Source organism: Leucopleurus acutus, assembly GCF_964270905.1.
Source record: "Leucopleurus acutus genome assembly, chromosome: 13".
NCBI lineage: Eukaryota > Metazoa > Chordata > Mammalia > Artiodactyla > Delphinidae > Leucopleurus > Leucopleurus acutus.
In genome coordinates, this window is record NC_139155.1 from 82,045,745 (window position 1) to 82,071,582 (window position 25,838).

Sequence of the window (25,838 nt, forward strand, 5' to 3'; positions counted from 1 at the left end):
TGAGCATTAAATATGAGTGTAAAATAAGATATACAATCAACTTTCTATTATCTTGTGAAATTAAGTATTTTTTAGATTTTACTGAGCTAAATTTTCAATATCAGGTTGACTTCTCCTGACAATAATACCCCTTGCCCTACTACCTACTATCACCAGTTATATATTTAGTATAAGTATGCATTGTGTATATATATATATATATATATAAAATACATTTATATTCTTTTTTGGCTGCACTGTGCGGCTTACAGGATCTTAGTGTCCCCAACAGGGATCGAACCTGGGCACCCGTGGTGAAAGCGCCGAGTCCTACGACTGGACCACCGGGGAATTCCCTGCAACGTATATTAAATAGCAACCTAAAAACATTATGGAAGACAAAAGCCCTGAAAATATAGGACGTATCAGCAGAGAAACAGAAATGCGATAGTAATAAAAATATTAAAATCTTGTTAAGTAACACTCAAATGCTAATGAAAATACCTTCTAGGTAAGTACAGAAGCTAACACTAGGTCTACTGTTTTTCTGCATGGTCAGTTTCCTTTCATTGGAAGAAAACAAGAATGCTTTATTCTCAAAACTACAACACAGGTCTTCTTATCTAAATTCAATATCCATACTTTTAAAATAAAATGTTAAAACATTTATTATATTTGGGGCAATCTAATAAATAAAATGCAGGTTCAAAATCAAACATCTGACTCACCAGAATTATGCAAACGTTTACACAATCCAGATGGCTGCTCTTAGCCATAATGGCAGCATTTTATATTAGTTAGCAACTCACGGGGGATTTCCTTAAAAGAACCATGGCTGTACTGGTTTAAGAAAAACATTAGCTAAACTGTCTTCTCAAGTGAAATAGTACAAATATTTTCTTCAAACAAATTTGACAAGAAGGGGGAAATCTTTAGTCTAAACCCTTTAAAAAACTCTATTGTCCTCCCTGTTTAAAAAATGAAAAAAGACAGATGATGAAGGAATGTTTCCCTCTATAGAACTCTTTCAGCCAAAAAAAAAGAGAAGTAATGATTAGAGTACCAGAATTGTATAGGAATTGATGGTATGCTTCCTCAACATGATAAAATAAATAAATATAAACCTCAGCCCAAACCAGGATCTTATTTAATAGAGACATATGAGCATATATCCCGCCAAAGTCTGAAACAAGGTAAAAATGCCCAGCATCTCCACTACAATTTAATACTGTGCTGAAGGTATCTGCACACACCATTAGACAAGAGAAAGCAATTAGAAGCACAAGAATCTGAAAGGAAAAATTGGAATTTTCACAGTATATGATTATGTACCTAAAAAATCAAAAGAATCTACAGGAAATAAATCAATAGCTTTCATAGACAAATCAGTCAGAAAACATTTGGAAAGAAAAGCCCTCATTTATAAAAGCAAAAACCAAAATTAAATATGTAAGCATAAGTTTAACAAGAGAAGTTCCAAAATTTTATGAGGAAAACTATTCAACACTCCTGAAAGATACAAAAATAAACTTGAACAAATGGAGAGACATACCATGTTCTTAGATAGGAAGACTCAATATTGTAAAGATGTAAGTTCTAAGGTAATTGATAAATACAAAGCAACCCTAATAATTTTAAAAGTATGATTTTTTTCTAGAGATAGACAAATTGATAATAAAAGTTATTTGGAAGAACATACAAATAAGAATTGTAAGGGATTTCCCTGGCGGCGCCATGGTTAAGAATCCGCCTGCCAATGCAGGGGACAAAGGTTCAAGCCCTGGTCCGGGAAGATCCCACATTCTGCGGAGCAACTAAGCCTGTGCACCACAACTACCGAGCCTGCGCTCTAGAGCCTGCAAGCCACAACTACTGAGCCCACATGCCACAACTACTGAAGCCCACACGCCTAGAGCCCGTGCTCTGCAACAAGAGAAGCCACCACAATGAGAAGCCCACGCACCGCAACGAAGAGTAGCCCCCGCTCACTGCAACCAGAGAAAGCCTGTGTGCAGCAACGAAGACCCAATGCAGCCAAAAATAAATAAATTTATTTAAAAAAAAAGAATTGTAAGGAAACCCTAAAAAAGTAAAACAACTGGGGATGAAAATGGCTACTTTTATTAGATATTAGAACTTGATGATAAAGTTTCTATAATTAAAACAGTTAATATGGGTACATAAGCAGACAGGTCAACAGAACAACAGAAAATCTAGAAATAGATCCAACAGCATTTAAAAAATTTAAATAAAACAAAGGAGGACTCTCAAATCCATAGGGGAAAAATGGACTTTTTACCAACTGGTATTGGAACAACTGGATAATTGGACAGCCATATACAATAAATACCATATACCAAAGAAAAATTCTAAACAGATCAAAGATTTAATTACAAAAATTAAATCACAGAATTCCAAAAAGGAAACTTGAGTAAATTTCTCTATAACTTTCAAGAGGGAAAAACATTCCTAAATATGACTTGAAACCTGAAATGATAAGTGAAAAAATTAATAAATTTGATTTCCTAAAAATGAAGAACTTTCCCATGGCAAAATAATACCATAAACAAAGTAAAAAGGCAAGTACCAAACTGGGGAAAATGTTACACTTATAAGTTAGATAAAGAGTAAATATTCCTGATATGTAAAGAGTTTCTAAAACTAGAAAAAAAAGGCCTACAGCCCTATAGAAAAATAGGTATAGATAGGAAGGGATAATTCACAGAAAAAGAATTAAAATGACTGTTACTCATGTGAAAAGATGCTCAACCTTGTTTATGGTAAGATAAAAGAAATTAAAACTATCATAAGATACCATTTCTCATCTACAAGGATGGCAAAAATCTTAAAGTTTGACAACATACTCTGTCGGTGAGGCTGTAAGGAAACAGGTGCTCTCATACACTGCAGATAGGAATGTAAAATGCTAAAACCCCCATGAGGAGGAATTAGGCAATACTTAGCAAACTTACATCTACATTTATCGTTTGATGTAGCAATCTCACTTCTGAGACTATATCCCAAAGATACGCTGGCAAAAAATTGCAAAGACATAAACAAAAAGCTATTTATTTAAGTATGATTTGTAATAGCACAAAAATGGCAACAACCCAAATGTCCATTAATGGGGATTGGTTGAATAAACTGTGGTATAACCACTCAGTGCAGTATGTCTGTGAACAGGAATAAGCATATCCACTAGGACGGCTATAATTAAAAAGACAGATAATAACAAGTGTTGCTAAGAATGTGGAGAAATCAGAACCTTCATACACTGTTGGTGGGAATGTAAAATGGTACAGCTGTTTTGGAAAGCAGTCTGGCATTTCCTTAAAATGTAAAACACAGAATTATCATAGGAACCAACAACTGCACTCCTAGGAGTATACTCAAGAGAAATGAAAACTTATTTTGAAACAAAAACTTGTACAAGAATGCTCCTACCAGCATTATTCATAATAGCCAAAAAAGTAGAGACAACCCAAATGCTCATCAACTGGTGAAGAGAAAAACAAAACGTGATATATCCATACAATGGGATATTATTCAGTAACAAAAAGGAATAAAGTATGTACAGATACATGCTACATCATGGATGAATTTTAAAAACTTTACACTAAGTAAAAGAAGCCAGTCACGAAGGACCACATATTGTATGATTCCATTTATATGAAATGTCCATGACAGGCAAATTTATAGAGATAGTTTGGTCTTTGGTAGGATTTGGGGGAAATGAGAAGTGACTGCTAATGATGGCTTTGGGGGTTATTTTTGGGGTGATAAAAATGTTCTAAAATTGATTGTGTAATGATTGCACAACTCTGTGATGCTAAAAACCATTGAATTGTAAATTTTAAATGGATGAATTGTACAGTATGTAAACTGTATCTCAATAAAGTTATAAAGGAATAAAAATTATTTTACTATTCACAAGCATATATTAAGAAAAAAGCATGGAGAATAAAAGTGTATAATATGCTCTTCTTTCTCTGAGGATGGAAATATATGAATATATGTATATGTAGTATTATTTTTAATGGAATAATAAACTATAAAATTAAAAAATACCTATGGGAGAAGGAAAGAATAGCATGGATAGCACAGAGGTAGATGCTAGAAACTTCAAATACTTCTTGTTTTATAGGTTTGACTTGGAATCATGTAAATATTTTAAATAATTATAAAATTAATCTCGAAAATGTAATCCATAAAAATCAAAATGACCATATATATTTATCCAGTTTCCTTTGTGGCCTAACCATACAGAAGAATTATTCCCAGTAACTTTAGAACAGTAATTTGACTATATAACCCTAGGGGGATATATCCTAAAGACAAAACAAACTAAAAAACAATTTTCAGCAGTAATCGTATTTTTGATGGTAGTACTGGTACTTTTATTTTGAAACTGTTGCATGTAATGCATGGATTTAAGCAAATGATGAACTATGTTGGTGCCAATGGAATGAAGCAAATAATGAATGCAATTATGTTGATGCTTCTGAGAACCAGAATTTTCAATTTGGGATAAGGAGGAAAATGGGAGATTGATGAGGTGAAGTAAAAACCCAGTAGTCCTGGAGGGCATTTCGTTTGTGGAACAGACAACCCTACACTTTCAAAACACAGATTCCAATGTCTAGTCATGGGTCAATTTAAAAGGTTGAAGAATATCTACCATTGGTCACACTACAGGAGGCCAGGGACCATCATATTAAAATGGGTGTTGGGTCTTTTCCTTCCAGAGCAAAAAAGGGGGAGGTGGGGCTTACTGTGGGAAGTCATAAACCACAGAGAGATTAACCTAATCATCCTGGCTCTTTTCCACACTCCACCATGCCAAGCAAACATCCTCTGAGCAGTCAGCATGAGAGTGCTTGGAAAAGAGTCATAATAATTACCCAGTATTTTCTGGATAGATCCTTGATACACCTTCTATATGTTTCTTTCATTCTAAAGTTGTTCTCTGAGGAGCTGATGTCTTATTCCAATAATGACCCATGCTTATCTGCTCTGATATGAGGCCATCTACTGAGCAGGAACAAATACTGTAGAATTCCCTCCTATTCAGAGAAGCCATATCAAAAGGATTGCTAGCCATCAATAATTGAGCAAGAACTGTTTTTCTATAAACAAATATTGGGCAGAATGGCCCTCTCTGACAGCAAAGTAGAGATAAAAAAGTAATCACCTAACTTCATCTCCTCTATATTCCAGGGAATGGCAAATTGGAGATTTACTTACCTAGAATTTTAATTCATTCTTCAGGACCAAGTTAATAAAAGACCAAGAAACTCCTGATTAAACTGGATATGGAGTATTTTGTAGACAGGGCTGCAGATTTTGGCTTTGTTATATTTCTGCTTTCTCAGTTAACATTTCAGAGCTGAAACATTCCACATTCCCCAGCAGTGTGGGGGCCAACTCAGGCTTACAATTCTGACTAAAAATCACCCTGTGCTTCTAGCTTATCCAAATTTTCTGCCCCTCACTAAGCATTACACTATCCAGGAGATACACTAGCAAGTTGTGCAACTGAAAAAAACCCACACTTTTCATTTAGATTCTTGCAACTGTATCATATGTAATATTATCACTTTTTCTACATTTTGGTCAAATAAATTTTTATATCAACTAAAAACAAACAAACAAACAAAACCAGTAGTCTTGAATCTGAACTGAAAGGATCAGTATGAACTCATGGTGTACTTTATGAGAGAGAAAGAGAAAAAATACTTCCTAGCTCTGTCCACTAAAAAGACCTAAAAACAATGGCCACCCCAGTAGCAATGAGAAGTACTAATACCAGATTGTGGTCTGTAAATATCATTTCCTACTAAAACATATCAGGCTCATAGAAGAAAGTCTAATTCCAAGACTGGGGTAGGAAATGTAAAAGATGAGCCTAGAAACTATCTTAATCATACCAGAAAGCAAGGATGTTATCAAAGACAAATAGTATTTTAAAAGGACTCAGAAGTTAACTGGAAAAGCCTCCTACCAGCCAAAAATGGGACAATTTAAGCATCATTAAGGGAAATGTCTGCAACCTAAATTTCATTACATCTATGGTTCATAATAACATTAAATAGATAAGAAACCAAAAAAATTAAAAACTAACCCTAATTAATCATTTTTAATGTTAGACGCAACCAATCCATTTTGAAAACTGAAAAATAAAAATAAGAATCAAGCATGTACCCTGACTTTCCTATATGAACTATACTCCAGGATAATCAAATAGCTGATGAGAGGAGGTTTCTCTTTTCAGAAGTAGTCCAGCTCCAACATCGCTAATTATTAGAGAAATGCAAGTCAAAACTACAATGAGGTACCACCTCACACCAGTCAGAATGGCCATCATTAAGACGTCTACAAATAACAAATGCTGGAGAGGGTGTGGAGAAAAGGGAACCCTCCTACACGGTTGGTCGGAATCTAAATTAGTGCAGCCACTGTGTAAAACAGTATGGAGGTTCCTCAAAAAACTGAAAATAGAGTTGCCATATGATCCAGCAATACTACTCCTGGGCATATATATGGACAAAAACATAATTCAAAAGACACATGCACCCCTATGTTCATAGCAGCACTATTCACAATAGCCAAGACATGGAAACAACCTAACTGTCCGTTGACAGATGAGTGGATAAAGATATGGTACATATATACAATGGAATACTACTCAGCCATAAAAAAAGAATGAAATAATGCCATTTGCAGCTACATGGATGGACCTAGAGATTATCATACTAAGTAAAGTAAGTCAGAAAGAGAAAGACAAAAACAAGGTCCTACTGTACAGCACAGGGAACTATATTCAATATTCTGTGATAAGTCATAATGGAAAAGAATATAAAAAAAGAATGTATATATGTATAACTGATTCACTTTGCTGTACAACAGAAATTAACACAACACTGTAAATCAACTATATTTCAATAAAAAAAGTAGTCCTGCTAATAAATGAAGAAGGAATCATAGTATCAACATTTTATTATCCCTAATGAAATAAATGGGCAGGCACTGATAATCAATGGCACAAAAAAAATCACAAAAAAAGAGACAACCAGACATTAGTCCCTCCAAATGAAAGTATAAAATACCACTTATAGTCTTGACCAAAAAAAAAAAAAAAATCAAAACAGAACCTGTTCAAGCTTCTAGATCTAATATATAGGAAATACAGGAAACAGAGGAACATTTTAAAAGGACACCATCAGGTTGCAATCAGTAAAACACCAACTATGGGAAATGCTATAGGATAAATAAACAAGTTTCAATTAAAAAAACTGCAAGAAAATTATTAAATGAATGGATAAATAAGTAGGGAAGAGAGCCTATAGATTAAAAGAGACAAATATATCAACCAAATGCAGTGTATAAATCCTGTATGGATCCTAATTAAAACAAAGCCACTGGGGGAAAAAAAAACAGGAAAGGAAAAAAAGAAAGAAAGAGACAATCAAGGAAATCTGAACATTGATTGGATATTTGCCAATATTAAGGAAGTAATAAAAGTGTTCAAATGTGGTATGTTAAGTTTTTTAAAAGTATTTTTTAAAGACACGTTCTGAGATATTTGTAGATGAAATTATATGAAGTCTAAGATTTGCTTCAAATAATCCAGTTGGGGCGGGGGGTATAGATGAAATAAGAATGGCCATGATTGCTATAGCTGAGGGACACACGAGGGTTTACTGAACTATTTTCTCTACCTTCATATATGGTTAAATTTTTCCATTATAAAAAGTTTTTTTTAAAAATTCTAGTATCCTTGAATAATGCTTTGTTATGCTGCTCAGTATTTTCTGAGGTTACAGAATGCTCTTCACACTAAACTCTTCTTGCCAAGGTTCTTGTCAGGTAATCCATGGCTGTCATTTGAGCCTTCTGTCTAGAAATACATAACAACATATATACCCTCATGACTTCTGGATAAAATGATAAATGCCTTAGCACTAAAATTCAATTTATTCTGTATTTTTTCAAACTAACTTTAAACCTGAAAAAGTATATTGCCTTTAGTTCATTAAAGATTATAAATAGTCTTATTTATATCACTTAAAGTAAGCATTCATATAAAAAATCAAATTTCACACTCACAGATATAACCACAAAGAGCTCTATCACCACAGTTGGCAGACACTAAGGAAACTAAGCATTATCAGATATATTGAATTTCAAACCTGAACATGTGTCTTTTGTGGCTTTTCCACAAATTCTTTCTTATAATCTGGAGATTAGCAATGACAGGAGAACATTTATTCTTTGCTTCCTTCTCACTTTAAGACTATCGATAACACAGACGATGGTATTAATGAAAATGTTCACCAACAAGATTACAGACCTAAATATGTGAACCAAAAGGAGTGGTCTTACCTGTTGCCTATATAGTGACAGTTTGCCTTCAATTGGCTCATTTCTCATCATTTTCTTTTCAATCAGCTGACTGATCTGTGTGTTTATTTCATTTATCTAAAACAGTATGAAAATAAAAAGGTTAAAACTCTGCCTATGATTACCCAAACTAAGGGACATCTGGCCAAAAAAAACTTTGAATTTACAGTTGTTATTATCAGTAATTTGATGGGAGGATCAGCTCCATTAACATTATGAGTGGGCTGTTACGATTACTTTTAGAGACAACTTGCATTTCACAGTTCATGATATATATTTACACAATTTGATTACTTACATGGATTTAACCATCTATATCTAAATTATCCTAAAGTATTCTACATGAAATATTTATATATTACTATCAAAAAGATGATTTCTAAAAATCTGAAGTTATCCCTTCACCTAGGCTGTGACTTTCAAGTAACTGTAAGTGATAAAGCAAATCTGGACTAACATTCCCCAGGGATTTAGTACAAGGAATTCACGAACCCAGCTGAGAGTTGACATGAATGACATCTAAAAACCCTTCCTGTTCTAATGAATGATCTATGATTCTATAATAGCTGTCACTTATCCTATTGATTAATCCAAACTTTGCTCAAATGTAGTAAAACTGAATAAAGCCAACAGAAGCATATAGTCCTATAATAAATTTTTTTAAATTACATGGCTTTCAGTATAACTATCCTTTGAAAAACTAGAATTTTCCTGTTAATCTTATAACATTAAACTGAGCCAAATCTGACTTGGACAACTAATTTCTATACATAAATTAAAAGAATAAAATCATTAGAATTATGTATTTAATTGTAGTGGCTATTAAGCACATTAAAGTCAAAATCTTTCAATCAATTTTCATGATATTTAATTATTATTTTAAAAAATATACATTTGATTAGTGTTTTTAGGGAAGAAAAATGTTATACCAGGTTTCAATGAGCATTACAAGAAAGTTTAGTAATTCCAAAGCAGGCATAAAAAGCTAATAAAAAACATTAGCTTTAAATACAAAATTGCTATAACATTATTCTTGGAAATAAAAAGTAATCACATTTACGATATTTTAAAAATTGTCAACTAAATTATTATATTCTGAATATATAAACTTATGAGTCAATCATATACATTAATTTATATATCCAATTTACCCACTTTCCTAATCAGTTGACTAGGTTTTTATAACACCATGTGGATTAAGTGACAGCATTATGTGCTATAATTTCTCATAAAGAACAACTCCTCATAAGAGCTGTCAGCTCTTAGCACAGGTTAACTTAACAGTCAAGAGTAGGACACTATAGAAAGCAGTTCACATAATTTTCACAGGAGTGGGGATGAGATAAAATTGGAAGCTTATAAAAAGAAGATGATTGTTACTTACTTTAGATTCAAGTTCAAGAAGATCAGAATGACCCATAGCAGGCTCTGAAACCACTTTCTGTAAAAAATGCAATTCTTTTTTCTTGTTCTCTAATTCTTTAGGAAATTTTTCAGTTACCATATATGAATTAAACTTTATCTCCTCCTCTAGCCTCTTCATTAAACCTATAAAAATAAAATAAATGAATATTCAGCCCAAGAGAGTAGGTAAAGTGATGCTTTGTACATTTTAAAACATAAGACCTGCATAGTACGGCACATCCATTGAGAGCATTCTGTATAATACCTAGCATAGAACAATAAAAGATTGGCCACTGAAATTTTTTGCTGTTAATTAGAGTGATAATGAAGGACAATTTACATAGAAGAATATTTAAATTATAGAAAAAGTAATATTATGATCTTTCCAAATTACCACCTAATTCTTTTACAGTCCACAATATGCAAAAATAACCTTTACGGTGCCAAATATTTTGTTGGGTCATATTTTGTCGTCTAAGTATTTAAGGAATCCATGAACCAAATGACAACACAAATGAAATCTAATCCAGGTTATTTCTTCTATAAGTGGTCATTTATTCTTCTTCTTTTGCAGTACTTATGATGCAATTTATATTTCTATTCTAATACTTCATAAATGGTAATACATTATCATTTTTAGCTTTAAACCAATGAAGATATTACTAAAGGTACAAGTTAAAATCTGAAAAAGAGAAATTATCTACATTCATAAACATTTTCAGTTTTCCATGTTTGGTAGTTTTGATTTTGTAAAGTATTAGTTTACAGTTAAGTGGCAACTTAAATTACATTTTCTTATTCTGGCAGTATTAGTTGACAGTTAAGTGGCAACTTAAAATACATTTTCTTATTCTGGCAGAGTGAACAAACATACACATATACAGATTTTCAGTGAATAATGGTTTTGTTATAAATTCCCAGCCTTGAGAGCTTTAAAAAGTTTATTTCAGATCTTTCCATTACACATTTACAAATTCTGGCTTGACTTTTTAAAACACTGGATTTCCGGTTTAAGTAATCTACGTACGTAGATTGCATAATAAATCTCAGCCAAAGCCTTAAAATTATTTTTAGTTCTGCTGTGCTAACCGTATATTAATGTGTAAAATTTTATTAATGGTAAATTCACGAGTCTTCCATTCATCCCTACAATTTTCCACCTCTTTTTTTAGGGACTGGGGATAGGAAGGGAAAAGAAAGTGTTTACTGAATCACACTATAATTAGGCAGACATTCCTATATGGTTTCCGATTAACTCTACCACCTGGCTTCTTTGGCTATTAGATGACTAGTTTTTCCACCTTCAAGTTCTTAAACATAGTACATGTAATCAGAGATGCAAGAAATCAAAATCTAAAATGTTTTTAAAGATTTAAAATTCTTTAATATTACTTTCCTTATTTAAAAAAAGTTTCTAATTCTAGAAAATACAAACCAATCTATAGTAACAGAAAGCAGATCAATGGTTGCCTGGGGTGGGTTAGAGAGGCAGAGAGGGACAGGAGTGAGATATTACAAAGGGGCACAAGGAAATGTTTAGGGGTGATGGATATATTTGTTATTTTGATTAAGGTTGACAGTTTCACTAGTGTATATGTATGTCAAAATTTATCAAGTGTATACTCTAAACATGTGCTGTTTACTGTATGTCCATTTTACCTCAGTAAAGCTATTAAAAAACAAAAACAGAGTTTCCATCACATTTTAAATTCTTCTCTTAAAAATTTTAACTTATGAAAAGTGGACACGTTTCTATGCAGTTTTTTAAAAATTATCTTTGAAAATCCTGGTGAAATTAAATATAAGGTCACTTAAGATCTCCGCAAACATTTTGATTAAAAACCCTTTGAAAACGTCTCACTGATCCTATTACAACTAAATGAGTAGCTTCTTTTACATAATAAATCTCAGGAATATGTAGAGTATAAAGATGAATTAACAAGTGAGTATTTTATAATACAGCTGTTACTCTGAAAAAATACAAATTATACTGTTATACTAAAAATACTTTTATGTTATTTAAGCAAACAGAAATTTTTTGTAAGCCATTTGTTGTTACTAAAAAATTTCGATGGACCTTATTAAACTAAATACCTGAAGCAACTGAACATCTGTTTAATTTACTCTTTTCCTAGGCTGCTGAATATAATCCTTAAGACTCTGCTTCCCAGAAAGATGTCAACAAATCAGGAACTCCTTAACTTCCTGCTCCCCACTCCCTGTCCATCCACAAAAAACATATATTGCACACATAATACCTTATTTTTATATTTTCAGCCATTTTTTTTTCTTACTTGATTTCCCTCCTACCCGTGGAAAAGATCATTTTCTTCCTATGCAGGGTTAAGGTCTCTACTCCCACCACCCAACTATTTAACAGATTGTTTACTGAATGCTGGCTGTGTGTAATCTGTGTGCTAAGGCCTGAAAATAGAAAGAACAATTATGACTTGGTGACTAGCCTGTTTAGCTGTGTCAGAGTCAGATATGCCAACAATTAACATATTATGGTAATTGCTGTAGAACATTCAGCGCAATACAGGGACACAATGGGAGCACACAGGAAAGGTTGTTACCAATTCTCACCTTTTCCTCCTGAATCTTCCAATCTTCCTTTGTCTGACTGACTCTCCAGCAATGTGAACACCACTAGACCACTACCCTGCCTCAATCTATGCACAGTACTATATTTCTCAATCATTTGCACACTCTCTCCCTTGCTTTCTTTTCAAAGACAAGCAGTCAGAAGAAGCCTGCCCTTTTATCGCTACTTCTTCCTCCATCATTTGCTTAGCTTACTACATTTATGTTCTTTTAGGTCACTCTGCCTTGGCATGGAATGTCTTCCACTCTTCTACCTCTCCAGCTTTAATTTAACTCAATTGCCACACCTCCAGGAAACCATTTGACTCTGTGTTAGCGTTTAGTGCTCTTTGCCTCTTTGTTCTCATGGGAGCCTGTGCTGAGCTCCATCGGTGTATTTGTCACACTGCATTATAATTGTCCACTGCTTGTCATTTCTCCATTAGACTGTGAGCACTTTAATAGAAATAGCTTTTCTTTCTATTCCTAGCACTTAGCACAGTATCTGACAAGTAGCAGATGTCCAGTAAACACTGAATTAATGGACTATTGGTTTTGAGCCAATTACTTCTGTTACTGCGTAACAACACAATTGACTTTACTGTTTAGCATCATCTACTAACATTTCGAGAGATGCCCAAAACAGAACAACTTTATTTGTCCATTTTATTACTAAATAATTATGTATTTCCTGGCCCAAACAATTCTATTTAGGCTAGAAAGCCAAAGCAAAACAAAGTCTATCAATTCAAACAAAAAATGAAATATTACTAATACTATAAATATCTTTGGATATTCTGTTTAGTTACCAGAATTAAAACATAATAGCAAGAAATATTTAACCAAATAAAACTGAGGATAAGCAGAAACACATGTTCAGGCTAACATTTTAAGTTGTATTAAACTGTACTGATCAATCAATTTTTCTGCATACCAAATCTTTCAATTCTTATATACATTACCTTCATTTTCAAAAATTCACTATTAATGTTAAGTTCTAGAAATTTCTTAGCAAGGATAGACATATGAAAACAAATTGCTTATTGATATTAATTTTTAAATGGCTATAATTTAAGGAATTTCTTTTGAAGATTTATCTTAATTTTTTTACAGTAAAGATGTGAAGGAACCTACATCAAACCCAAAGAACATATACTAAAAAGATATACTATATACAATACTAAGGAGGAAAAAAAGCACTAAAAAATTACTTTCTTTTGTCCTAAACATTCTCCTAAAAGGTGAAAACCTAGTGAATAAGGAATCAAATGACACCAACAACTAAATGCATGGCAACTTCCAGGTACTGCTTGAATCTGAATTTATGACTGAGAGGAGTCAGAGATTCTATGGAAAGCCACTAATTAATACGTATGAACCATACATTTTATAGGGAGTACTATACTGGTTTCTTAAATATCAATTAAATATGCCGTATTTCCTTGATTTTAAGATGCCATCAACTAAATTACAAATACCATGTGAAATTCATACATAAAGTATAAGATGTATCTCAATTGCAAAACCAATTAAAATGGTAAAGAACATGTGTCTAGAATCAAGGAAATACTGTATTACCTCTTTCAACAGCTTTATTGAGATATAATTTACCACACAGCCATAAAATTCATCTGTTTAAAGTGTACAATTCAATGGCTTTTAGTAAATTCACAGAATTGTGTAACGATTACCACAATCAATTTTAGACAATTTTAATCAGCTTAAAAAGAAGCCTCTATACCCACTAGCAGTCACCTCCTCCCCCCATCATCCACCTACCAACACAGCTGTCCTCCCCTACAGTTCCCCAACCCTAGGCAATCACTAGTTTGACTTCCATCTCTATGGATTTGCTTATTCTGGAAATTTCATACAAATGGGGTCATATAATATGTTTTTGTGACTAGTTTCTTTCACTTAAGATGTTTTTGGGGTTCATGCATATTGTAGCATGTATCAACACTTCATTCCTTTTAATGTTGAATAACATTCCACTGTATGGATATGCTACAGTTTGTTTATTCATTCATCAGTTTAGGGATACTGGGGTTGTTTTTACTTTTTGGCTATTATGAACAATGCTGCTATGAACATTTATGTACAACTTTTTGGGTGGACATAAGTTTTAAACTCTCTTGGTAGAATAAAATTGCCGGATCATATGGTAATTCTAGGTTTAACACTTTGAGGAACTGCCAAACTGTTTTCCAAAGTGGATGCATCATTTTACATTCCCACTAGCAAAGTATGCAGGTTCCAATTTCTCTACATCCTTGTCAACACCTGTTATTGACTGTCTTTTTTATTACAGTCATTCTGTATATTATATCTTAGAGTATAATATTTCACAGAATACTAGAAAAAGATAAATTAACCTTCCCATAGCTGGATATTTATACTGAAATATTTCTCCAATACCAATGAGAACTTTTTACTGCTCTTCCAATTTACATGGTCTCCCTTCTGATGAGCACACTTTAAAAATGCCTAGGATAGGTTTGGTGGTATAATCTGGGATATCAGAACAATGTATCCTCTATGTAAAGCTAATGTGCCAGCAGAGCCAGGGATACCCATGTCATTAGCACAACCCAAAATATGAAACACTCAGTTTTAAGGGTCCAGCATTTTACTCTTTTTCTTTATAGCCCTGGCACTAAAACAATATTCACATTTTTTCCATCCATCATTCTCATAAAATACATTCTAAGTATTTTATACATTCACACACCAGAGAGCCTCTCTCCATCGTGGTTGTCATTAGTTCACCCTCTGACAAAACACTGAAAGGGAATTTAAAAACCACAGGTGAACACTTAAGGATGTCTTCATCAGGGCTGTCACTTGCTAGCTAGGAAATGATGCCCTAAAATGCTGAGCTATCACTTGATGATAATTAGTTCCCATTAGTAAGGAAGACTACTGATTTAAATTAATATTCTCGCTAATATGATGACTTATATCATATTATATGATCATCATATAATTTCCACTTACTTTCAGGCTTCGCATCTGCTGCTGCATGGCGCATACTTTTCAACTGGTTTTGTATTCTTTGCAGTCTCTGCACTGCATGAAATAGCTTTAAAATACAATTAGATCTATTACTTCCTTAGTCTAATGAAACCTACCATTCATAGACATGCAATGAAAAATACAAGTTCCACATAATTATTATGCTGTAAAGGGAACAAATGATAAGAACTAAAAAATTACTAAGCTAAACCCAAAATGTAATTGGTTCGCTCAATACCCTCTCATGTAAAACTTAAAAGAAAAGCTTTCAGAAACTTTTTCTTTAGTTATTTGTTGAATTAGGTGATCAAGGAAAAATGCTGGTTAGAAAAGTATATGCACCAGGCTTTTCTTGTTAAAACATGGTTTTCTTTATTCTAAGGAATGCTAGCATTCTCAGAAATGATGGCTCAGGAATCGGAAACTGATGCTAAGTAACCATTCAGGGCGTGGGCAATGCAGCTTACTGCTGCAGGGTAACTATTATGATGCCAAGCCAAGTTCCAAAAGAGCCAAACATTTAAACTGCTCACTTAGTAGGAAATGAAGCTGATTTGAAATATATTTTTAATGTACAAGTCTACTCAGTGTTAAGATAGATTTTTTTTTTTTTTTTTTTTTTTTTTTTTTTGCGGTACACAGGCCTCTCACTGTTGTGGCCTCTCCCGTCGCGGAGCACAGGCTCCGGACACGCAGGCTCAGCGGCCATGGCTCACGGGCCCAGCCGCTCCACAGCATGTGGAATCTTCCCAGACCGGGGCACGAACCCGTGTCCCCTGCATCGGCAGGCGGACTCTCAACCACTGCACCACCAGGGAAGCCCTAAGATAGATTTTTAATAAAATAGAAGAAATACTTTCTGGCCGGGAATTCCCTGGTGGCGCAGTGGTTAAGAATCCACTTGCCAGTGCAGGGGACACAGGTTCGAGCCCTGGTCCGGGAAGATCCCACATGCCGTGGAGCAACTAAGCCCATGCGCCACAACTACTGAGCCTGTGCTCTAGAGCCCATGAGCCACAACCACTGAGCCCATGCACCGCAACTACTGAAGCCCGTGTGCCTAGAGCCCATGCTCCACAACAAGAGAAGCCTCTGCAATGGGAAGCCCGCGCACCACAGCAAACAGTAGCCCCTGCTCGCTGCAACTAAAGAAAACCTACGTGCAGCAATGAAGACCAAATGCAGCCAAAAATAAATAAATAAAATAAATAAATTTTTTTAAAAAAAGAAATTCTGGCCAAATTATTTTTTCTTTAAGGCAAAGTCTAAAAACGTGGAGTGTGGGTAATTTTGAGCCTTTTCAAGATCTGCTTATTTGCCCATGGAGTAAAGTGTAAAGAATACAGTGATCAGTGGAATAAAATGGATGTTTTTTCATAGCCCCACAATCTCAGGACACCCTTTAAGAGATTCTAGAAGTTTTATTAGCAGTTAATCTTACTGCTTAACATTACAATGGATATTCTGTAATGCTGGAACAACATGAGTTAAGCATGGGCCAAAAGATAGTGTATAGATACCTACAGAGAATAGAACCCAAAAGATGGTATTGTTTTTGCTGTTGGTGCCACACAATACTCTTTTTTTGTTGTTGTTTGTTTGTTTGTTTTTATAAATTTATTTATTTACTTTATATTTTATTTTTGGCTGTGTTGGGTCTTCGTTTCTGTGCAACAGCTTTCTCCAGTTGCGGCGAGCAGGGGCCACTCTTCATCGCGGTGCACGGGCCTCTCACTCTTGCGGCCTCTCCCGTTGCGGAGTATAGGCTCCAGATGTGCAGGCTCAGTAGTTGTGGCTCACGGGCTTAGTTGCTCCACAGCATGTGGGATCTTCCCAGACCAGGGTTCGAACCCATGTCCCCTGCATTGGCAGGCAGATTCTTAACCACTGCGCCACCAGGGAAGCTTACCACACAATACTCTTAAAAAGAGTATTTCATCATGTTAACAAAGGGAATCGTGAACTACAATTCTAAAAAGTCTTCTTTACATTTGAATGATCAGCAGGAACTATTTCTTTCACAATGAGAATATAAACTTTTATGTGGGTACCTGATTCTTTTGTTCCTGTTTCTGTTGTGCAAGAAATTCTTCTCTCTCTTTCTCAACTCGAAGTTGCCTTGCTATTTTAAGCATCCGTTGATGATTCTGAACTGTCTCCACCTACAGTGAGGGAATAAATAGTATATATTACTATCAGGTTTAAGAAAGACATTAGCATGTCATGTGACTCAGACATCCACTTAATCATTTCCTTTTGGTAAACAGTATTCCCTAGAGATGACACTAAAGTTTCAGACTCCAGGTCCTTAACAAGTTTTGGGCTGCTGCCTAGGGAGATTCCCTTTCCATCAATGTATTTGACTCCAGCCTCCGATGTACACTCATGCCTTGCTTAATCTTTATTTGCATTCCTAAATCTTTGCAAGTCCTTGGGAATTGGGGCCAAAGTCTTACAGTGCTAATTCTTGCCTTACCCTTTTCTTCAAACGTTCAACTCTCTTAATGAGCTGATCCTTTTCTTCCTCCATTGCACTGATATCCTAAAAAGTAGTCAAGAAGACGTTATAAGAAAAAGTATTCTTTGTCTGTAGAATTCAGATAAGGTCTTTACATGATTATGCATCTACCATTTCCATCATTTATAACCAGAGCATTAAGGAACAAAGATCCTCTTTTGGATGAAGGGCATTTCTATTCCCACCCCTCACCCCAGGGTTCTTTATGCAGGGTAATTTATTTGGTAGCTTGGTGTTCATCTAGAAAAGCAACTGAAACAGGTTACAAAGCAGTAAGGTAAAGCTGCCAACCAGACATTTGTGTTCTGATTCCAAATATGGGCACATGATTTTTCAAAAATCTTCTATAATGGAAAGTGTACAGGTCTAAAAACATGAACAACAGCTGCTGACATCCCGTCTGCTCTGTTAAATACCAAACTATATATTCTGTCAATTTTCCACCAAAATTATTTTTAAGGCTATGGTGTTTTCAAGACATAAATTTGTATCTGGTTTTGTCAATTAACCAATTCCATTTCTAAAAATAAAGATTTCAAAAATGTCTTTTAACCAGCTCCACAATAGTTTCTAGTGAAAACAAACAAAAAATCCTTCCTAACCCAAAAAACTAATAGGCTAACTCTCACAGTAATAATAAAAGGAAAAATATATACGGTAGTCAGTACTGACAGGATTTGGGGAAATAAGCACTGTTACTACTGGTGGCATTATATTGAAGAACAATATCAAAAGTCTTAAAATAAATGTGTATGCATTCTGGCTCAGTAATTTCACCTCTGGGAATCTATAAAGATCCTCATAGATGTCAATTATATCTGAAATTTGGAAATGACCCAAATGTCTGAGGATTATTAAGTAAATCATGGCACAACACAATGAAAATCACTAAAAATCATGAAGAACGTTGAATGACATGAGAAAAAGTCATGATATGACATTACTTGAAAGAAGCAGATTATAACATTTATATATAATATAATACCAAGAAAAATATATTAAATATATTCACTAAAATATCAGTAGCAGTTATCACTAGAGCATGGCATTTTGAGTGAATTATTTTCTATTTTTTGCTTAATCATACTTCTTTACAAAGAATATGTTGAAAAATACTTTGGTAATAATTAATAAAATTAAAATCACAGACGCTAAGTTATTTTATCATTTTAGTTTACTCACATGACATAATGGAGGAACCATAGACAGACATCACTCTTATTCCATACTTTGTGATAACTATCTACTTATGGGTCTTTCTTTTCCATTAGATGTGAGTTCATCTTTCATTTCTTATACATTCATACATACATTCTCAAACTCTTATTGAGAACCTCCGACATGCAGGGCACTGTGATAGGCACTGGGGATACTGTGGTGAACAAGATATGTAGACGTGGTCCCTGCCCTCACTGGGTTTAAATACAGTTGGTAAGACAGGCATTAAAATAATCATAAGTGTAATGAGTGTTATGAAACAGAAAGAACTGGGGGGAACTAATCTATCTAGGGAATCAGGGAAGGCCTCCCTGAGGAAGCAACTTCTAATGTTTCCTGTTCGAATGAAAAGATAAAGATGTGATTTCTAAAAATACAACATCCATGAAAGTGAGAACTAGCAATTGTTTAGAGAAAGAACTTACACACCTAGCAAGAATATAAAGACATTTTTTGGAGAACACTAAGTAACATACATCAAAAGTCCTAAAAATTCTCATATGCTTTAATAATCAATTCTACTTCTAGGAATTTACTCTAAGGAAACAATCGCAGGTACCCCCAAATAAATTTATGTAGAAGATAATCACAGCATTATCTATGACAGCAAAAAATGAAAACAAAACACCAAAAATTGTTAGACTATCCATACCACAGAATATTAAATTAATATTAATAATTAATATAAATTTAGTCATGAAAAATCATACTGTAGAAAGATAACAATGGGAATATATTCCCATGTAATGATTAAAAAAACAAATAATTATGTATAGCATGATCCCAAATACACACACACATATATTTTTTTTTCTATATCATATATATATATTAGATAAAGACCCAATTTTTTTTTTTTTTTTTTTGCAGTATGCGGGCCTCTCACTGTTGTGGCCTCTCCAGTTGTGGAGCACAGGCTCTGGACGTGCAGGCTCAGCGGCCATGGCTCACGGGCCCAGCCGCTCCGCAGCATATGGGATCTTCCCGGACCGGGGCACGAACCCATGTCCCCTGCATCAGCAGGCAGACTCTCAACCACTGCGCCACCAGGGAAGCCCAAGACCCAAATTTTAATTGCTTTTAATCCATGGTAATGGTCTATATAGTACATAAGAACTAATTATGAAGTTACCCTGGCCTCATTAATTTCTTCAGTAAAGAATAAGCAAAGGTCCTACAAAAGAAAATTTGCCATTTGCTATCACTAGTTTCCACATAATCTTAAGACTCATACTGAATTTAATTCAAGTTCCCCAAAAAATGGTTATTATGTTTTTTTCCTTTACCCTTCTTATTTCTGCTGTAGAAAATCCAGATGTCTTGAGCTGCTCACATTCTTTATGCAAAGTTTTAAAGGCTTCCATCAAATCTTCATACTAAAAGAACAAGTTAAAAAATTATAAACTAGTGACTAGATCCAGTAGGCTTTTCTTAATCAGGTTATCTATTAAAGTGATTACTTAATCGGTATAGAACAGCATTTAAATATATCCTTAAACATTTATACAGGACACAAAAAAAGTTGGTGTATATAATCTGGCCTCTAAAGATTTCTCTGGTTACTTCCCTAACTAACACTCTATTCACTAGCTTTGTTGATCTTCTTTCAATCCCTGGAATATTCCACCTTCACTTTACACACCCTATTCCCTCTGAGAATACTCTATGACTCCCTCACCATTTGCCAGGATAGCTCCTATTAATCCTTCAGGTCTCAGCACAGACACCACTATCCTCAAAGAAGCCTTCTCTAGCCCTGTACCTATTCCATATCAGAGTACCATGATATCAGAGTAAATATCATATAAAATTATAATTGCTAGTTACTTTAGACAGTGAGAGTCAGGAGGATAAGAATCATATTACTTGTGGAGACTTCTACATTCCTAGGGCTTAGCATAGTGCATAACCAATACAGGTGTGCAATAAAAAGTAGTTAAATGAATGAAAAAAATCACAACTCTTATCCAAAAATTTTTAAAAATAGGTCTTTTTGTGGATAATGACAGAAAATTAATGATATTTTTTCTTGACTGATCATATTCTGCAAGTCTGTAAATCATTCTAAAACTCTTCATTCAGAAAGACAATGTTCTTTTTTTTTTTTTTTGCGATACGCGGGCCTCTCACTGCTGTGGCCTCCCCCGTTGCAGAGCACAGGTTCCGAACGCGCAGGCTCAGCGGCCATGGCTCACGGGCCCAGCCGCCCCACGGCATGTGGGGTCTTCCCGGACCGGGGCACGAACCCGTGTCCCCTGCATTGCCAGGCGGACTCTCAACCACTGCGCCACCAGGGAAGCCCACAATGTTCATTTTTTATTAGGCTCTCTGCTAAATGGCTAAATGTGTAAGTCATTTTATACATATACTTCAAACATGCTTCGAGGACAAACATGTCTTATAATTAATCCTTCCATTAATAATTAGCTGGGCGTGTTTAGTAAAAGCCTATTAATAACCTTCCTCCAGGGACGTCCCTGGTGGTGCAGTGTTTAAGAATCCGCCTGCCAGTGCAGGGGACACGGGTTTGAGCCCTGGTCCGGGAAGATCCCACGTGCCACGGAGCAACTAAGCCCGTGCGCCACAACTACCGAGCCGGTGCTCTAGAGCCCACGTGCCACAACTACTGAAGCCCACGTGCCTAGAGCCCGCGCTCCGCAACAAGAGAAGCCACCGCAACGAGAAGCGTGAGCCCCGCAACGAAGAGTTGCCCCCACTCGCCCCAACTAGAGAAAGCCTGCGCACAGCAACGAAGACCCAACACAGGCAAATAAATAAATAAATTTATTTAAAAAATAAAATAAAATAACCTTACTCCAGAGGAATTGGTTTCTATCAAATTTATTGATGTGCGGGCTTCCCTGGTGGCGCAGTGGTTGCGAGTCCGCCTGCCGATGCAGGGGACGTGGGTTTGTGCCCCGGTCCGGGAAGATCCCACATGCCACGGAGTGGCTGGGCCCGTGAGCCATGGCCGCTGAGCCTGCGCTCCGCAACGGGAGAGGCCACAGCAGTGAGAGGCCCATGTACCACAAAAAAAAAAAAAAAAAAAAAAATTTATTGATGTGGGAGGGTAGGGAGGATAAAATATTTCATATTTACAATAAATAAAATAAAATATAAAATAATAAAATATTTCATATTTACACCTCTCTATTTCTTACATTATGTAAAGTATTCAAAGGTAGGGGCTGCATTGGTCTCATTCTGCTATACTTTTCTCAAGGCATCTACTGTAACATTTGACATAATTATTTGCATAAATCTTTCAACCCTAGAAATGTCTTAAGAGATCAATACTGACTCTATTTTGAGTGACTGCTATGGATGAAATATATTTCATCCAAAATATATGGATGAAAAAACATTTAGTTGATGGTTTCGATTAATACAAATTTTGAGCACATACCATATAGAAGCAACCCTACCAAACTCTGCAGGAGAACAAAGATGGATAAGACATGATATCTGTTTTCATAGATCTCATAATCTATTGGGAGAGACAGATTGACAGACTACTCACAACAAACTGGCACAAAACGGCCTACATACCTACTATAGAACAAAAGCACAAACACTAAACAGAGGCAAATTTTTTTCTTTTAAATCAAAGTTCTTTGAAATCTTAAGCCTAAATTCTTTCTTTCCATAGTCTTTGATCAGCAATGTGCTTTGAAATCCCAGGACCAGGAGCCAGACCAGCCAGAATCCTGAGTAGTCAAGAGCTTTAAGTCCTTAAGGCCAGAACCTAGTATCACCCCAAAACTCTGGAGAGGAAAGTACACTGAAATTACAAATTCCTGGTCCTTTCTCTACCTTCTGCCTGACTGGAACATCCTTTGAGATCATAAGCTTGGCTTCTTTGTCTACACACAATCTTTGAAGGTGCTCACATGTACCAATTCGCCTGGCATACTGTCAATTTATACCTTTTGCTCCAGTGTAATTATGATAACCCCTTTCCTCTCTGATTTGGATGACAAATTATACAGTCACAGAACTGATCAACAAAGTATTCTGCAGTCCCAAGCCCAGGATCCTAACTACCCACAATTCTTTTTTTTTTTTATTCAACCCACATTTATTTATTTATTTTTTAAACATCTTTATTGGAGTATAATTGCTTTACAATGGTGTGTTAGTTTCTGCTTTATAACAAAGTGAATCAGCTATACATATACATATATCCCCATATCTCCTCCCTTTTGCGTCTCCCTCCCACCTTTCCTATCCCACCCCTCTAGGTGGTCACAAAGCACCGAGCTGATCTCCCTATGCTACGCACCTGCTTCCCACTAGCTATCTATTTTACATTTGGTAGTGTATATATGTCCATGCCACTCTCTCACTTCGTCCCAGCTTACCCTTCCCCCTCCCCGTGTCCTCAAGTCCATTCTCTACGTCTGCATCTTTATTCCTGTCCTGCCCCTAGGTTTTTCATAACTTTTTTTTTTTTTTTTAGATTCCATATATGTATGTTAGCATACGGTATTTGTTTTTCTCTTTCTGACTTACTTCACTCTGTATGACAGACTCTAGGTCCATCCACCTCACTACAAATAACTCAATTTCGTTTCTTTTTATGGCTGAGTATAAAATATGGAACACTTCATGAATTTGCGTGTCATCCTTGCGCCGGGGCCATGCTAACCTTCTCTGAGTCGTTCCAATTTTTAGTATATGTGCTGCCGGAGCGAGCACCACAATTCTTAAGTAATAAATTATTCTAAGATCCAAATTTCAGGTGTTTTTTTTCTATCCACATACTCTATCACCAAAAAGGTATTTGTGTGCAAAAGTCAGTATTTTCATAAGTGATTACAGCTGAACATTAGCTGATAACTGTTTTACCTTTTGATGCCACTGGAAATACGGAGAGAGCAAATAAACTAAAGTGAGATCAATATATATTTGAATGTGTGCACCTTGAAATCCACTATGGATAGCTTAAAAATACCATTTATATATTGTATACCTGTTTATTGGTATCAGCCACGGTTTCATCCTGAAGAAACTCACTTGGTACCTCAAGTTTTATTAAAAAACGAGCTAAATATGCTCTTTTCTTCAGTTCATTAGTCCTCTGAAGAAGCCAGTGGAGCACTGGGTAAATCACAGGTTTACTTCCAATCACCAGACCCTGACGAAAGTTACTCCTATAAAAAGAAAATAAACACACACACCCACACACACACACAGAGGCTTATAAGTAAACCTTGAAAAGAGGTAACATTTGCTCAAAATCCAATTTACAATTTCCTGATTGCGTTCCATGATTATTTTAAAAAGATAAAACCAAGGCTAATCTAAAGTCAGTCTGCACATTAACAATAATCATAAAATTAGGCCTTTAATATATCACTGGAATATACAGGGAGGTTGTTTTGGAACCATTAACCGGTACAGTCAGCCTAAATACTTCACTTCATTGACTGGACAGGTTTAAGTCATTGTTTTTGTCTAGGATGGCAGATAAATGATAAAATGGAATCATGGATTTGCCTGACTTTTCTGATTAAGAGAAAGAACTGACTCACTTAAGACTCCTGCATGACAAAATAACATTAAGAATTCAAGATTATTTTGAAATTCAGTGATTTTCTGAGGCCACTGACTTAGGGAAAACAGGTATTGCCAGAAAGACTGACTGTGAAGGTTTGGATATTACAGCACAGCTCTAAGAAAGCAACACTTGATCAGATTCTTACATGTCCGTGGCATTTCCTGGAGGTTTGTATTTAAGGATACCAAGAAGGCTCAACATCCTTTTGGCTGTCTGCTCTGGCATCTCCTCTCTGATATCAACAACTTGCTAACAAAGAAATTGAAAAAATGTTATTATTGTATATCTAACAAAGTACAATATTTAAACTCACTGACAAAATTGTTCTGCTAGAGCATAAAAGTCACAATGGTCTCTTCAAAAACAGATTAAGTATGGAGGCCCCCAGATTCCAAGTGAGGGTACATACAAGTACAATCAGGATTCATATTAAGAAGGTCAAGCTTAAAAAAGTCTCAGTGGAAAAGACCAGTGTATGAGACACATGAGCCAACTTGCACACAATAAAACCTTTCGTAAAAGCATCTTCATTCCAGGACCAAATCTATTTATGTTTGGAAGTAGACAAATAATTTCTAAATAAGGTACAAGTAGATAATTTAGTTTTTGAGCTATTAAGAAACCTTAAAGATCATCTACTATCTACAGCTTTACAGGCATGGAAAATTAGACCCAGAGAGGTTAAATAATTTGCCCTAGATGCACAGATATTTAATGGCAGAAACTGGCCTTCTTGCCACCCTTTTCATCACAGAGAAAAAGAAAACTCTTACCTTTGGGTCAATCTCAGCCAGAACATCACTGAGAACTTGTAATAGTTGCATTGGCTCCAGGGAATCAAATGTGATTAAGTTATAGTTCTTCCTAAAAGGCTCCTTATTGAGATTGTCCACGATGAATTTGATTTGATCACTCATAATTAGGTCTTATAATTTATACTAAAGAGTAAAAATACAGACAAAAATTCCTCAATATTGGTAACAAAAGTTCTGTATTAACAAAATACAGTCAACAGAAAGTCAGTATTAAGTTCATAGGAAGTAGGCATGGGAAGTATTCTACATGGCATATAAAATGCTGTGAAGGGGTTATTTTGTTGAAAGAAAAAGAGTATGCAGACTTTCTTAGGAATGCTACAGTACATACTGTTAATATTTAATG

At 35.2% G+C, this 25,838-nt stretch overlaps 1 protein-coding gene across 1 annotated transcript in view; it reads right to left on the minus strand.

The window, feature by feature from the left end:
- IFT81 (intraflagellar transport 81) overlaps positions 1-25,605 on the minus strand; it is an 81,272-nt gene extending 55,667 nt beyond the window's left edge. The window contains exons 1-9 of the mRNA XM_082853347.1: positions 25,451-25,605; positions 24,823-24,926; positions 24,090-24,270; positions 20,404-20,493; positions 17,858-17,923; positions 17,433-17,543; positions 15,364-15,448; positions 9,764-9,927; positions 8,362-8,457 (exon numbers count right to left, since the gene is read on the minus strand). Coding sequence (XP_082709473.1) covers positions 8,362-8,457; positions 9,764-9,927; positions 15,364-15,448; positions 17,433-17,543; positions 17,858-17,923; positions 20,404-20,493; positions 24,090-24,270; positions 24,823-24,926; positions 25,451-25,594 — 1,041 coding nt within the window. The 5' untranslated portion in view covers positions 25,595-25,605. The remainder of the gene's footprint in view (positions 1-8,361; positions 8,458-9,763; positions 9,928-15,363; positions 15,449-17,432; positions 17,544-17,857; positions 17,924-20,403; positions 20,494-24,089; positions 24,271-24,822; positions 24,927-25,450) is intronic.
- Between the last annotated feature and the right edge of the window lie 233 nt (positions 25,606-25,838).